Source organism: Eubalaena glacialis, chromosome 9 (genome assembly GCF_028564815.1).
Source record: "Eubalaena glacialis isolate mEubGla1 chromosome 9, mEubGla1.1.hap2.+ XY, whole genome shotgun sequence".
Classification (NCBI taxonomy): domain Eukaryota; kingdom Metazoa; phylum Chordata; class Mammalia; order Artiodactyla; family Balaenidae; genus Eubalaena; species Eubalaena glacialis.
The window spans coordinates 71,157,101-71,171,618 of NC_083724.1; the positions used below are offsets into that span (position 1 = coordinate 71,157,101).

The window sequence follows — 14,518 nt, forward strand, 5'->3', positions numbered from 1 at the left end:
CCTTGCGACTACTGTGAAAGTGCTGCTTGAGCATTCACGTACAGTATTTGTTTAAATATGTCATTTCAGTTCTGTTTGGTATATACCTAGGAGTGGAATTACTGGGTCATTTGATAATTCTATGTTTAACTTTTTGAGGAACCACCAAACTGTTTTCCACAGCAGCTGAACCATTTTACGTTCCCACCAGTACTTACCTTTGTTTTTACATCTTCATCTCCTTCAAGTTTTCACTCAGGCTTCATCTTCTCAGCGAGATACCCTGACCACCCTGTTTAGTCCTGTGACCTGCTCCTGTTCCCACTCTTGTCTTATTATCCTTCTTTTCCCCCTTTACCCTACTTGCGTATTTCCCTAACGTAGTCTCTTTTTTAGGCACGTGCAGTAATGTTTCGTTATACTTAGTACTACCTCTCACACATAGAAACTCTTACTCTTCCCTAAGTCATAGAAGCTGCTCACCTCAGCAGTCCATTAGACACCTGTCATTCACTGCAAGGGTATACATAGTTAGCCTTAGAAAAACTGTATTTCGTGTGTTAATTAAAACTTGGTGCACGGTGGTTGAGAACCCTGCTTTATCATCTGTTGAATAACAGGGTTGAAACTTCATGACTGGAATTACTTTGTTGATTGGGCTTCCTTCAAAGCCATCTCACCAGTATAGCAAATTATACATGATTTTCATACTTTAATAATGCAAATTATATTTTTCAGCCTAGCAGCATTAACCTCTGTGGGGTGGCTGAACACATCCTAAAATGTGTTTTTGTTAAACATGGTCAAGGAAGTCTTTTCTGCCTGTAACACAACTGGAGAGTAAGGGCATGACTATGTTTAAGCTGTTTCTCTAAGTCTCTCTTCTGTAAGGGAAAGAGCTAGAAAGTGCATTTTTAAAGAGATTTAGTCACAGCTAACTCCACAGAACACAAAGACTAGGTGTAATCTCATAAAACCTGGGGAGTTCAGGCAGGTGTCTAGGCTCAAGCATGACTGCTTCCCTGCACCCACCTTCAGATGTGGTCTGAACAGCAGCAAGAGGGTTAGCTTTAACCTTCGGTTTATAGCTTCCTTGTAAATAGGTTTCCTGGCATGACAGTCTTTGTTCTTAGAAGCTCAGCATTTGATTTGCTCATGTTCCTTTACATTTTTTCATATTACTTTCTTTTTTTAACTCCAGTTTAAGAAGCCAGTTGAGATCATTGTCTTTCCAAGAACATCCAGTGCTCTTTTTGCCAATTTGCTGAGACTGTGGATATTCTCAGTTGTGCAATGATGTCCATGGATTATGTGGCAGCAAAATTTTAAAATATTTTGAGGTTCTGAAGTAAGAGATAAAAGTTTTGGTTGTGGTGTTTGTATCCTTTCTGTGAAATCCAGGTCTCAAAGTGGAACTTAAAGATAATTAATGTGTTTTTTGAAAAGGGTAGGAAAAAGCTAAAGGGAAGTCCCCACATTTTGGAAACAGGGAGCAAGGCCAAGGACTAATTAATGCCTCCACAGCTTCCTGGATAACAAGAGAAGAAGCAGGAATTGGTAGGCCCCTTCCTTCAAGGAGTTTTGTTAGCATGTTGACAAGGCTCCCCCTACCCTACTCGATAGAGTGAGTACTTAATCAGAAAAGCAAGAAATCTGACTTTATAATTTTTTTTAAAAAAATTTTTAATGAGTTTTTAAAATTCATTCATGATCTGAGTATCTTTTTCATACAGTTTGAGTATCTAATTTTTAAAAAAGAAGCAGTGGGATGAGGAGTGCTAGATTGCAGACAGACTGATCTCTTTGTTCCCATAGATGCTTCATAATTTTGCCTTATAATCTATTTGTGTACATTTCTGACTCTCCCTGCGCATTTCTGAACTCTGTGCAGATACTGATGGATTTATAATCCTCACATCCTTCCAGAGTCCCTTGCGTATAGTAGGCCCACACTAAGACTGGGATTAAAGAAAATACCAGAAGCCATGGAAACCAACTGTATTCAGAGAGGCTGTTCTCTTCCCCATCACAAAGCACTTGAGAAAATTAATTCCTATAATACAGTAAAATCTCTTTAAACACTGTAGTTATCATGATTCTGGGGTAATTATGTAGAAATTTGTCCTTTTTGTGTGTTTGTTGTTGTTTTTTGTCTGTAAGACACAGACTGAAGTTTCCGTTGTTTGAGTTTAGATGAGATGAGTTACAGGAAACGTGAAATGTGATGCACTGTGTCTATTTTTTCTGGAGTGATCTTTCTTTAACAGAAGTAGACCTTGGGAAGATTTGTCGCAAGATAGCAGTATACTAATAGGTAGAAACAGAAATGACTATGAAAACCAGATGTTTTGTCTGGGCCTGTCTTCAGAAACAGGATTTCGGTGTTGGCATATATCATTTTTCTCTTGTTTACCCACACTGATTAAAGGGCATTTATCTAGTGGTGTGCACAATTGCTGTGTGCGGGACTCATTTGCATGCTCTTAACGTCCTGGTTTCTACACAACATGATATTTCTGTTGGCAATTTAAGTTTATTACTTCAGAAATTGTCATATTGGAAGTCCAAGATGTGAGCAGTATTTATTTTTATTTAAAATTACTAGGGGGGTTTGTTAGACAATACCTAGTTTCCTGACATTGGCAAGAGGCTTTACAGAGTTTCCCCCTGATTTTCGAGGACATATTTGTATTACACATACATCTTAACTTGTTATTATTGTAGGATTTTATTTGCTTTAATTTAGAAAATTCCAGGCTTATTGTGTTTTGTCTTTACAGGACTCTAAACTCCCCTCCTTTGAAAATATCCGAAAGATCTTATTTGTGGTTCTGATCCTAGACTGATTTGGTTTGTTTTAGAATCCAGACCATAGAAATGAAGGGAAAGAGAGAATTGATGATACAGTTTTCATTTTATTCTGTTTTAATACTGTGCAGCCTAACTTATGTCATGGTACATTTTTCCCACAGGTTCACATCCAGCTTTCCGAGTGGCACCGTGCAATTTTTCTCCCACAGGCCTGGCTCGCATATATGACTCGTGCTTATCATGCCATTTTACAGGTAATGAAACCATGGGGTGGCTTGCTCTAGGGTGTGTCTCTTTCTTAAGGTTTACTACAAATACGTATTTAGTGTAAGAGCACTTAGGAAAATAGCACTATCAAAAAGGCAACGGTTATTTTTGCTCGTAAAAGAATGTGAGGCATGCATATATAACGGCACTTAAATTTTAAATGTGATGCCGGCCCCCCCCCCCCCCCCCCCCCCGCCAGATGTGTGTTCCATCCAGAGCTGCCTCTCGAGTGCTCCTCTCCGACGTCCTGCTGCTCTGTGAACACCTCTCCTTGTCCCAGATGTCCGCCGTGGCTGTCCCACAGCACCTCAATTTGAGTGTGTCCCAAACTGAGCTCATCATTTCATCCTGTACCTGCGCCCTCTCGAGCTGGACTTGCTTTTACATCTCCAGCTTTGTCTCTCAACCCTTCCCCTGAATTTTCGGCCTTGCTCAATTTCTTTGTTTTCCCAAACTCAGCATGTCTTCCCTAACCTCTTGGCTTTTACCTACACTGTTCCTTCTGTTGCAAGCACTGCCATTCCCTCTCTGCCTATTCAAGGCTGGTTTTGCAGCTTTTCCCTTTTTCTCAATTCCAGGAGTAAGTTTCACTTTGGATTTATAGTTGTCATAGTCGTGAAAGGGGCACATGTTGGAATGGCAAATTTCTACTTGTTTTTTACATGGTTTTATCTGTGTGCCTTCCCTCTCTGTGTGCCTCCTTAGAACCCATGCTTCCCTTTTCAAAGCCCTTATCACCCTAGTTATATGTCTGGGGCCTCCCTCCAGTTGGCTCTGTTCCTTAAAGCCAGAAGCTGTGTTTTCCTCTCTGTTGTGTCTCTAGAACCTGACATGGTGTCTAAAACATAGTTAGTGCTCACTAAATAAATGAATTACACTCAATTTGACTTCTTTTATTCCAGTAATATTATAAGTTATAGCTTGTGAGTTTTTAAAATTAGAAATAATTTTTAATCAGTTTGGGAATATATGTACATTTAATAACGTAAGGAAAAAACTACTAACTCAATCCTTTTTCCTAGCTTAAAATTCTCTGTTAAGGATGATAGAAAAAATCTAAATTACTTAAGTAATTTATGGCCCAAAATAAGATTTTCATGAAGGCTTAGGAAATGAGGTGTTATGGTTAAAGGTAACAGCTGTCCTAAAGGATAGAGGCGGGGCTGGAGGAATGACTAAGCATCTCAGCATTGATGTTCTCAAATTAAAACCTTGCTACAACATATTCATTCTAGAATTTATAAAGTACTAATGCATCTTCAGAGATTCTGGTTCACTGGAACTGAATAGGAGATCAGGAATCTCCATGTTTACCAAGCTGCCAGGCGATTTTAATTCAGTCTATCAACCCTACTCTGAACAACAGTGTTTTAGATGGTTCGCCAAACTAAACTGGTATCTGCATTTTAAAGACATTCCCTTGGAACCATTGTTCCCTTTTGCTTGGCTTACACACTTTTTTATCCTCAGCAGCATCTGGCCACTTTGTTTTGAGTAGATGCATAAGTGAATGAATGAATTACCCATACACACCCTTAACCAATTATAGTTTTTATTCAAGAAGAATGAGATTGCTCATCAGAGTATGCACTTTTTCGCACACTCATTTTTCCCTTTGTAATTGTGCAGTGTTTTCCTTCACCAAACATTTATGGAACGTCCTTTACTGGCCAGGTCCTGTGCCGGGTGTGTGGGGTAGAAAGAGGAATAAAGCACTCCTTCCTGTCAGTGAGCTCCCGGTCCAGTGCAGGAGACTAACGTGTCCACTAGCAATGCCAGTACAAATCTTTGATGCTTTAATAGAGGATGTACTCCAGTATAGGCACCTGGAGCCGGCAAGAGCAACTCCTCCTGTAGCATGTACTGAGAATTTTATTTAGCTCTTAGCATAAAGAAGGCGAAATTGAATAGGATTATGGTATAACATGCAGGTGACAAGCAACTGATTAAAAAAAAACCCTCGGTGGTTTCTTTTTTTTAACAAGAGCTACCATTTATTAAATAAATAGTGTCTGTCCAACATTTAATGTATAGTATTTCAATTCATCTTTACAGAAGCTCTTTGAAGTGGATGTTGTTAACCTCATGTAGAATGGGATTATAGATGGGGAAGCAGGGTTAGCTAGGAAAGCAAAGCAAACTGCACAAAACCTAACAGTCAGTAAATGAGAGAACTGGAACTTAACCTGGATTTGTCTGATTTCAGAGCCTCAGCCTTGGCCACTGCATCGTGCATTTTCCCTAACACCGTTCATTAGTTGTTATAAATAATGCAAATTGGTTTAATATTTTAGAGGACAGATCAATTTATGAAAAGCCAGCTGAGTATTTTTAGTAACGCAAGTCAATTATTCTGCCTTTCTACTGTTGTAGGTGATAGTGTGTATCTTTATTTATTTATCACTTAAAATCTCTTTCCTTTGGGTTTGTAATAAGTCTAGTTCCATTGAGAATTGGGGATTAAGAGGTGAAACTCAAAGTAGGGACTATAATAAGATTTTCAGTATTATTTGAAAAGTACAGCAGTGCTTTTTAGGCTATCACTATTATTTGAAAGTATGCTGATGCATTTTAACTGTTCAACAAGTCTTTTTAAATGAGCCCACACACTTAAACAGAATTTATGGGATCTTAGAAGAATTAGAGCAACTGCCAAACTCCTCATCTATATCAAGAATTTCCGTCCTGGAGGATAACTCCTCGTTCAGTACAGGAGGTATAGTTACTTCCATCTGGTGTTAGACATATTTCGTAGCATTAGACTAGAGCATCATTTAGAGGAGCCATGTTTTATTCAATAAGCCTAGGAGATACGCTAAAAGGTGCATTCTACGTTATTTCCCAGAGGTTGACTATAATGTGAATGTTTGCAATTTGAACACTGCTAGTGGCTTTTGCTTAGGCGTCAGCTTCCAGCCTTATCTAATTTTTCCACAAGAACGTCGGATTTTGAATTATAAGCATATCAAAGTGGTTGACATGGGGAGGTATTTGGATTTCTTCCCATTAAGTTGAAAAATGCAGATACGAGTTGATTGACAGTTCCAAGTCCATTTTGGTAAAGTGCCCTCTACAAGTCGGCTTTACCTTGCTGCCCTTGTGGGATGCTGAGGAGGTTAAGGTCTCCAGCCTTTGGTTAAAGGGCCCTTAGGAACTCTGAATATGACCTCATACAGGACAGAGGGGTTAAAACAGGTTGACTGCAGATAGTTGTTTTCTGAGTTGGTCAGCTGGCTGCACAATAATCTGAAATCAAAACCAGTCAGGAATTGTGACCCCTGGTAGATTACTCTTTGACCATTTGTAAAGGTTGTTTGTTTGTTTGTCTTTAATGTGCAGGTTTAGAGTTAGGTAAAATTTGCTCACTGTAATCAGCAAGCTTGTGGTTACCTAGACTGAAGATTTTTTTTACAAAGGAAGAGGAATAGATAAATTAATAATTGGAATCTACAGGCAATCCAAAAAACTCAGTTCAGGACTTCCCTGGTGGCACAGTGGTTAAGAATCCGCCCGCCAATGCAGGGGACATGGTTTGAGCCCTGGCCCGGGAAGATCCCGCATGCCGCGGAGCAACTAAGCCCGTGCGCCACAACTACTGAGCCTGCTCTCTAGAGCCTGTGAGCGCAGTTACTGAAGCCTGCACGCCTAGAGCCCTTGCTCTGCAGCAAGAGAAGCCACTGCAATGAGAAGCCCACGCACTGCAACAAAGAGAAGCCCCTGCTCGCCACAACTAGAGAAAGCCCGCGCACAGCAACGAAGACCCAACAGAGCCAAAGATAAATAAATAAATAAATATATTTTTTTTAAAAATCTCATTTCAGCTTTTTCTCTCCCAGTGAGTGTCCCCACCCTACCCCCCTCCTTAACCACAGCTGTTAACCAGAAGCAGAGGTAACTGAGTTAAATGCCATTGGATCTCTGTTATCAGTAGGTGAAGAATTGGATGCAAAGTAGAGCTGAATAAATAGCCTAACAGGGGCTGGGTGGAAGGAATTAGAGACATTTCAGAAGAGGAGATTGAGAAGAACCGAGACTCTGAGAAAGAAAAAATGAGAAATTTACTTAGTCACTATAGAATAGTTGTACTGGTTTATGGCTACAGGAGAGATCAGAAAAGTAGGCCTTCTCAAGAGGCTGCACATATACTGGCCTTTTTGTGTTTTGCTTATTTCTGAGCAGATTTTTAACCTTTTAATTTCTTATTTGTCTTTTTTGGGAAAGCATTATGGAAAGTAAATGTTTTAGGAGGAAAGAGGCATGATTTAAGAAGCGTAACAAACAGAGAAGGCAATAAACATGATTTTCTATTTTGCCTAGCCTCTTGGGAGGCTGCTATCAATATTAAATATTAATATCAGTATCTTGCCAGTTTGATCACCTCTGATACCTTGCTCCAAGAGACAGAGGGAGAATGAAAGGGTCAGGATTCTATCATTGAAAACACAGGGATGGGGATGAACATGATTGAAGTAAATAGAAACTATGAAGGATGTGAACAGAATACCCATCAGATCTCAGAGTGCCTGAACTGGTGAGCCCCAGGGCACTGTGTGCTGGAGGTTGTGCAAAATACAGGGACTCCTTAGATGGATAAAACCATCCTTGTACTCTTCAATGAGCTTACAGGCTAGCAACTGAGAATATATGAGAGAAATACAAGGACATGCAACTTTATAGTCTGGATATTACATTTTGGGGAACCTTTTACTCTTTGAGAGTGTACAGATTAAAAATATGAATTATTTCAAGAAGGATTTAGATATATTCGTGAGAGAATAGATTATAAGAAGATAATAAGGGGAGTTTGTTTGTTTTTGACAGCAAACCTGGTAATGGTAGCAGTTATTTGGTACCAGCCACTGCACTAAATAGACACTTTTCCACATTATTTTATGTGATGCTCTAATACCATGAGTTAGGTGTTTGCTATATTTTACAAATGGAAATTGAAGCTTAGAGAGGTGAAGTAACTTGCCCAAACTTACACAGCAAGTAAGTGGAAATGGCATTAGGTCAGGACATCCTGATTCCAGAGCCCACATCCTTAACCTAAAGCTATATTGCTTTCCTCTCTAGAATATATAGAGAGATTAATTTTTCTCCTGTAGAGCACACCTTAGAACTCTAAAATCAATAAGAAAAAGGCAACCAATAGAAAAATGGACAGAATAGGAAACCCAAATAGTCATTAAACATCTGGAAAGATGCTCAGTCTCAGTAAACAGTAAAATGAAAATTAAAACCATAATGGGCCCCATTTTACACCTCCCAAAATGGTAAAAATTTAAAAGCCTGGTAATTTCAAATGCTGGTGAGGATGTGAAGCAGCCAGGACTCTTATTTGCCGCTAGTGAGAATGTGAGCCGCACGACCACTTCTGAAAATGGTTTGGTATTAGTCAGTAATGCAATGTGCAGTCTGAGTTCTTGTTCAGTTCAGGGTGTATCAATAAACCAGAATTTTAATTACATTTAAATAATGTAATTGGTGATGGAGTAGAGGGGAAAGCATCTGGTCAAAATAATCCTGAGTGTAAAAAAATAGAACAGATAATATATATTTGAAGGCTTTGCCCTTAAAGGGATGATGACATTAGCTATATTTTTATTGCATGGTACAGGTTGAGAGTTATATCTATAAGTTTAGTCAAGAAATAGAAATGTAATGTGCATCTGTTTGAGAATAACTTTTGTTATACATTACCTAAATCTTAAGTGTTATATACTTCCTACTCATTTCCACCATTCTGTTAGAATACTGGTACCCAGACCCCAATCTTAGTATCATGTCAGTTGAAATTGTCAGCTGCTGACACAGGCAGTTTTTACGATATAGGGGATTTGTTGATTAGGACCTATGGACTTCAAACCTGCTTTTAATAGATATCCCCAAATGAAGTGCTCTGCACTAAATTTGCCAAACATACAACTTCTCCAGGATATACTTATTTGGTGAATGTGGAAATCCCTGAGCAGTGATATAATTCTCTCTCCTCACACATCCTCTGTCAAAATCTGATATCTTATCAGGAACACCTAAGGCCAATTGGGAAAGGATTGTTACCTAAGTGTTTTCCAAAGAAATTTTAAGATAATTTTGACCATAGAGTTTGCATGCTGATTGATGCTGCGCTTGTTGCAGGGGAGGATAGGAGAGCTGGAGTTGCAGTTAAAACATGGAAAAGAAGGACCTGAGGAGGTGCAATACAAAAAAAGCACAGCCTGGCTCTGGTAAGGGATGGCTTTCTGTGCTCATTATTTGTTATGGGAAATGAACTGTGAGGGAGAAGGTGACCACTTTAAAGGCTTTAATGTTGGAATTTTAACCTCTATATGAGCCTGAAGGGCAAAGGGCTGAAGATGTGATAGGTGTATTTTCTATTTCCTCCCCAGATCAAAGAAGGAGCGCTTTATTCATGGTTTTTAAATATTTTTATTGTTTTCTAAAGCAGTGTGAAAATGGTTTGTTTTTCCCTTTTTCTCTATAATTGATTATTTTATATGCTTTTGAATGAAAATTGAGTTTTTCCCATTTAGTCAAGGAATACCCTTCCACTCCCCTGATCCTCCCTCCCCAAGACATCTTCATTATTAGGAGCAATTTTACCATGTCAAGGCTTTAATTTCTTTGGCAGATGTCCCCCAGTGAATTCCCACTATATTATCTAGAAATGTGTAAGTGCTGGCACATTAAAAGCAATTTAAATTGTTACATGGGTTGTGATGAATACCTTGTCAGATTAATGTCGCAGCAGCCTAAATCTAAGTAAAGTGCCCAGAATCTAAATAGCTTTGCCTGTAGCCACAGGTTTCTTTAATATAAAAATCTGTTCAAAGGTTACTTGGTTTCAGTTTTTTATTTACTAACAATTGGCACATGTAGAAAAGCAGAAGCTGTGTGTGTGTGCGTGTGCGCACATGTACACATTTATGGTTAACTAATTCTATTCTAAGTTACATTTCCTAGATTCATTTTAAAAATAGCAATGCAGTTTAAAACGTTATGACATTGGATTTAAGATTAGAGATTAAGAATTTGGATTTCGCTTCCTATTTGCTATTTTCCTTTACACATAGTTTTAATTTCATCTTCTGAAAATGATAATTTGGGGAGTGGTCTGTTAGCAGTACTCTTCCAAATATACATGGTGACATATGGAATGAAGGATGTGAGAGAGAGATGGAAGTCAAGGATAACTCCAAGATTTTGACTGTGAATAACTAAAAGTATGGAGTTCCCATTTACTAAGATGGGGAAAACTATAGAAAAGCATGTCTGTCTAGGGTAGAAATCAGGTTTGAGACTTGCTAAGCCTGAGATACCTAATTAGACCTGCAGTTTGGAGATATGAAGTAGGTTGTTGACTATGAGTCTAGAGGTCAGGGGTAAAGTCAGGGCTGGATATATAAATTTGGGAATCATCATCATATCGACTGCATTTAAAATCACAGTGCTGGATGAGATCATCTGGGGAATGAGTAAAGATAGAGAAAAGGTCAGAGGACTGAGCCCTGGAGCACTTCAACGTTTAGAAATGGGGGACATGATGAGGGAGCCAGTAAAGCAGATGGAAGATTAGTGTTGTAGGAAGAAAACCAAGAGAGAATGGAATCGTAAAAGCCACCTTAAAAGCTGAAGGAAGAAAGTGTTTCAAGAAAGGAGCAACCGACTGTGTCAAATGCTGCTCTGAGACTACAAAAGATGGAGACTGAGAGCTGAGCATTAGATTTGGCCTCTTGAAAGTCACTGGTGACCATGAAGGAGCTGTTTTGTAGGAACAAAAGCCAAATTATAGAAGGGTCTAGAGAGTGGAAAGAGATAAACTGGAGTCATAAGTATAAGCTACTCTTCTAAATGAGTTCTGATGTGTGAGAAGCAGTGGAATGGGGCAGTAGCTGGAGGGCTTCTTCTTTTAAGATGGTAGATATTATAGTGTGTTCACAAGCTAAGGGGAGTAATACAAGTGGAGAAGGAAAAATTGGTGATGCAGCAGAGAGAAGGGAAAGTAGGTAAGAGGAGGGAACTAATGGAGGGTGTGGCCCTAGAAGTACAGGCAAGTCATCATCTGTCAATATTTCACGTTGACCAGTAAAAGAATACACTGAATGCACTATACTCCATTTAGGGAGACCAAGATTGGACAATACGTTTTAGAGAAGTTTACTGTCAAATGGTTTTATAAAGTACAAGTTTAAGGAGCAGTTTGCAACTATCTGAAAAACTTGGTTCTTAAGAATGACTCATTCTCAAAGAGTGCTGAATAGCTAAGATTTTATTATATTTCAAATGCAAATACAGTTATATTTGCAAAACTTTTATGATAGTTATAAAAACTTTGAATTTCTGAAACTCAAAATGTATAGTGAACATGTTTATGATATCATCTTCAGAGTATAAATTTGGCAGTCAATGATTGTTTTTCACTTTATCTCAAGACTCTTATATGAAAAAAACTGTGAATATTTTAATTGAACATACCTTCCTTTAAATCCACAAATCTAAGTATTTTCTTTTAGTTCAATTTTATAACCAACATTTGTTTTTTTTATTGAGGTATGATTGACATATAACATTATATTAGTTTCACGTATACCATAGCGAACATTTTAAATTTTATTTTGTATACATACATAGTGACAATTCTATTATCTACAATTTGGAAGCAGTAAATTGCTATTTTGGTGAGCTCTTGTGCAGAAAAGAGAGAATGTTTCAGTCAGTTCAGGCTGCTATAACAAAAATACCATAGACCAGATGGCTTAAACAACAGAATTTATTTCCTACAGTTATGGAGGCTGGGAAACCCTTAATCAAGGTGACAGCAGACCTGGTGCTGGTGAGGGCCTGCTACCTAAGTTTGCAGATGGCTGCCTTCTCCTCATAGCTTCACATGGCAGAGAGCAGAGAGAAAGCAAGCTCTCTGGTCTCTCTTCTCTCTTCTTATAAGGACACTAATTGCATTCATGAGGGCCCCGCCCTCATGACCTCCCAAAGGCCCCACCTCCAAATACCATACATTCAGAGTTAAGATTTCAACATGTGAATTTGGGGCAGCGGGACACAAACATTCAGTCCATCACAGAGAATAATATAAAGGACACTTGTATACCCAGCACTCAGTTTAAGAGATGACACCGTGAAAACACTGCCTATACATTAGTTGCATTCACCTCCTTCCCTGCATCTACTAAGTAACCTAAGGACTAGGAAGATGAAACTGTCTTGGAAATGAAGCCCTTATGACAGTTCTTTCACCTTACACTAAAATTCTACATGGAAGTTTTAAGATCTGGAGTCATTGCCAGAGGTTATTATTAATTGATGAATAAGCAAAAAGATTGGTTTCTTGCTCTACTATAAACTCTCATACCTATTTTCCATCTGTATCACAGGGTTCGAGACATGTTGACTGATGAGGTCACCAAAGCAGCTGCAAAGTAAGATCCATTTATTCTCTTACCAGGAATTTTCTATAAATAGTTTTTTTCCTCACAGGTACGAACAATTTCTCCTTTTCTGGCATTTCATTACTTTAAGGATTTAAAGGACTTTTCAGTTATTTTTTAAAAAATCAGTTGTTATCCTTTCTCTTATCCAGTTAATTCTTACTACATGTCTTTCTGTGAAAATATGGAGGAACCAGTATAGGCACATAACTTTACATCAAAGTTGTGCCCATGCTGTACACCTAACAAAATGCCCTGTGCTTTGGCTTAGATTTAAAGGATTGTGATTTAGTACAGGGGAAAAAAAACTTTGCTAATGTGAATTATGTCTATTTTACAAACAGATGATTAAATCTCAACTGTGAACCGGTAAATAATTTAAGGTAGTACCTCCTTTTTTTCTCCTGGTGTTATTGGGCTCAGGGTAGCTAAATATTGAATTTTTTAATACTAAAAACTAATGTGAAGACCCAGTAAAAAAGCAGTTTCCATCATATCCTTATGGTTGTTTTAACAAAAATAACTTGAGTGTTGCTACCTTGAGGTTTTTTATTTATCTTAAGCCAACTCTTACTAAGAAAATTATACCTTAGTGAACTTGCTTGAACAGTCTCTTCCGGTCCCTTTGTTAGCAAGCTGCCTAATTGTTCCTGGTAGTAAGTTACATGTCAGTTACATACACTTCTCCTTTTCACTATTAGCCTTAGCTTGCTGCTGTTTGACTTCCTTTCTTCTTATTCACCAAATAATATAGATATACCTTTGACCCAGAGAATTTCATATGTATTGAAAGTCTATATTATCTAGAAATATTTAACTACAGTTTATTTCTCTCATGTCCTAGAACCTTCTGTAGCTACATAGATTTTGCCTAAAAAACAAAAACCAAAAAACACCACCTACCTTAGAGTTTGCTTTCCACCAGCAATTTCTTAAGCAGGTACTTTGCTCTAAAACCTGATCTCAATACCTGATCACTACTCAGCATCATGTCTTCTGAATATAGTGGTAATCCTCCCCTACACTCAGTTCCGTGAGAGGCAATGGGAAATATCTGTTGACAAAATGAAAACTAAAGTACAGAGAGGCTTTGATAGGGACTCATTTGTGTCTGTTTATCTAGTTTGGTGAATTGCAGATACAGTGGGAGAGCACTCAGCTGCTTATTGGAGGGGAGGAGGTGCTGGGATGGGGGGCTGCCTTTGATCTTTACCTTTCATAGTTTGTTCTATTATGTAGTCTACTTAGTTCCTGTTAAAAACAGTGCTCTGACATTTGCAACAAAAGCTCAAATGCTGAAGAAACTAGTAGCTTTCTATTAAAACAAACTGTAATTTTGCCTCTCCAGTAGTTTTGGCAGATTCCATTCTAAAATTGTAGTTCACCAAGACTTTAATCTTAGATTTGCAAAGCATCATTTCATGACTAATACCTAAAAAGAGTGTGTTCACATTCTCAGTGGTATGGAGTAAAAATAATTTATGTTCTCATGGTGTTACCTTTTCATCAAAAATTTCCAAGTATTTTATAGACCTTATCTTATTAAAGCAATCCTGACAATACTAGGCATGACAGCAAGTGAGCAGGAGATAGTTAAGGTCCAGAGGCTGAGAGATTAATGATAGAGCGGAAGAAAAAATCACTCTGCTGCCTTCTCTTTACTTTTTCCCACTGACTTCCTCCAATCATGTGAGGACCGCATCACCATCTCCTGCCAGCTTAGCCTTCTATTCCTTGGACCATGGCTGCCACAGGCTACTTTGGGCCAATGTAGGGCTTATTTTGTTCTGAGGCATAAATTAAATGTAGGAAGTAAAACACTAGTCACAGGATTAGACTGATTTGCTCATTTGAGAGCATTTTTAAAAGCATCAGGGATAGGACTAAGAATCAGAACACAGATAAAACCTGATTATTGATGTAAATTTATTTTCATTGTTAATAATTAAATAGATTTGAACCTGAAGATAAAAATCCCCAAAGGATTGGGTCACTTTACTAATATGTAATGTAAT

General features: G+C 38.2%; 1 protein-coding gene across 1 annotated transcript in view; it reads left to right on the forward strand.

The window, feature by feature from the left end:
• The window catches only part of FOCAD (focadhesin), a 304,027-nt gene that overhangs the window by 215,209 nt on the left and 74,300 nt on the right, over positions 1 to 14,518 (forward strand). The window contains exons 22-24 of the mRNA XM_061200467.1: positions 2,952 to 3,044; positions 9,199 to 9,287; positions 12,450 to 12,494. Of these exons, the coding sequence (XP_061056450.1) occupies positions 2,952 to 3,044; positions 9,199 to 9,287; positions 12,450 to 12,494 (227 nt within the window). The remainder of the gene's footprint in view (positions 1 to 2,951; positions 3,045 to 9,198; positions 9,288 to 12,449; positions 12,495 to 14,518) is intronic.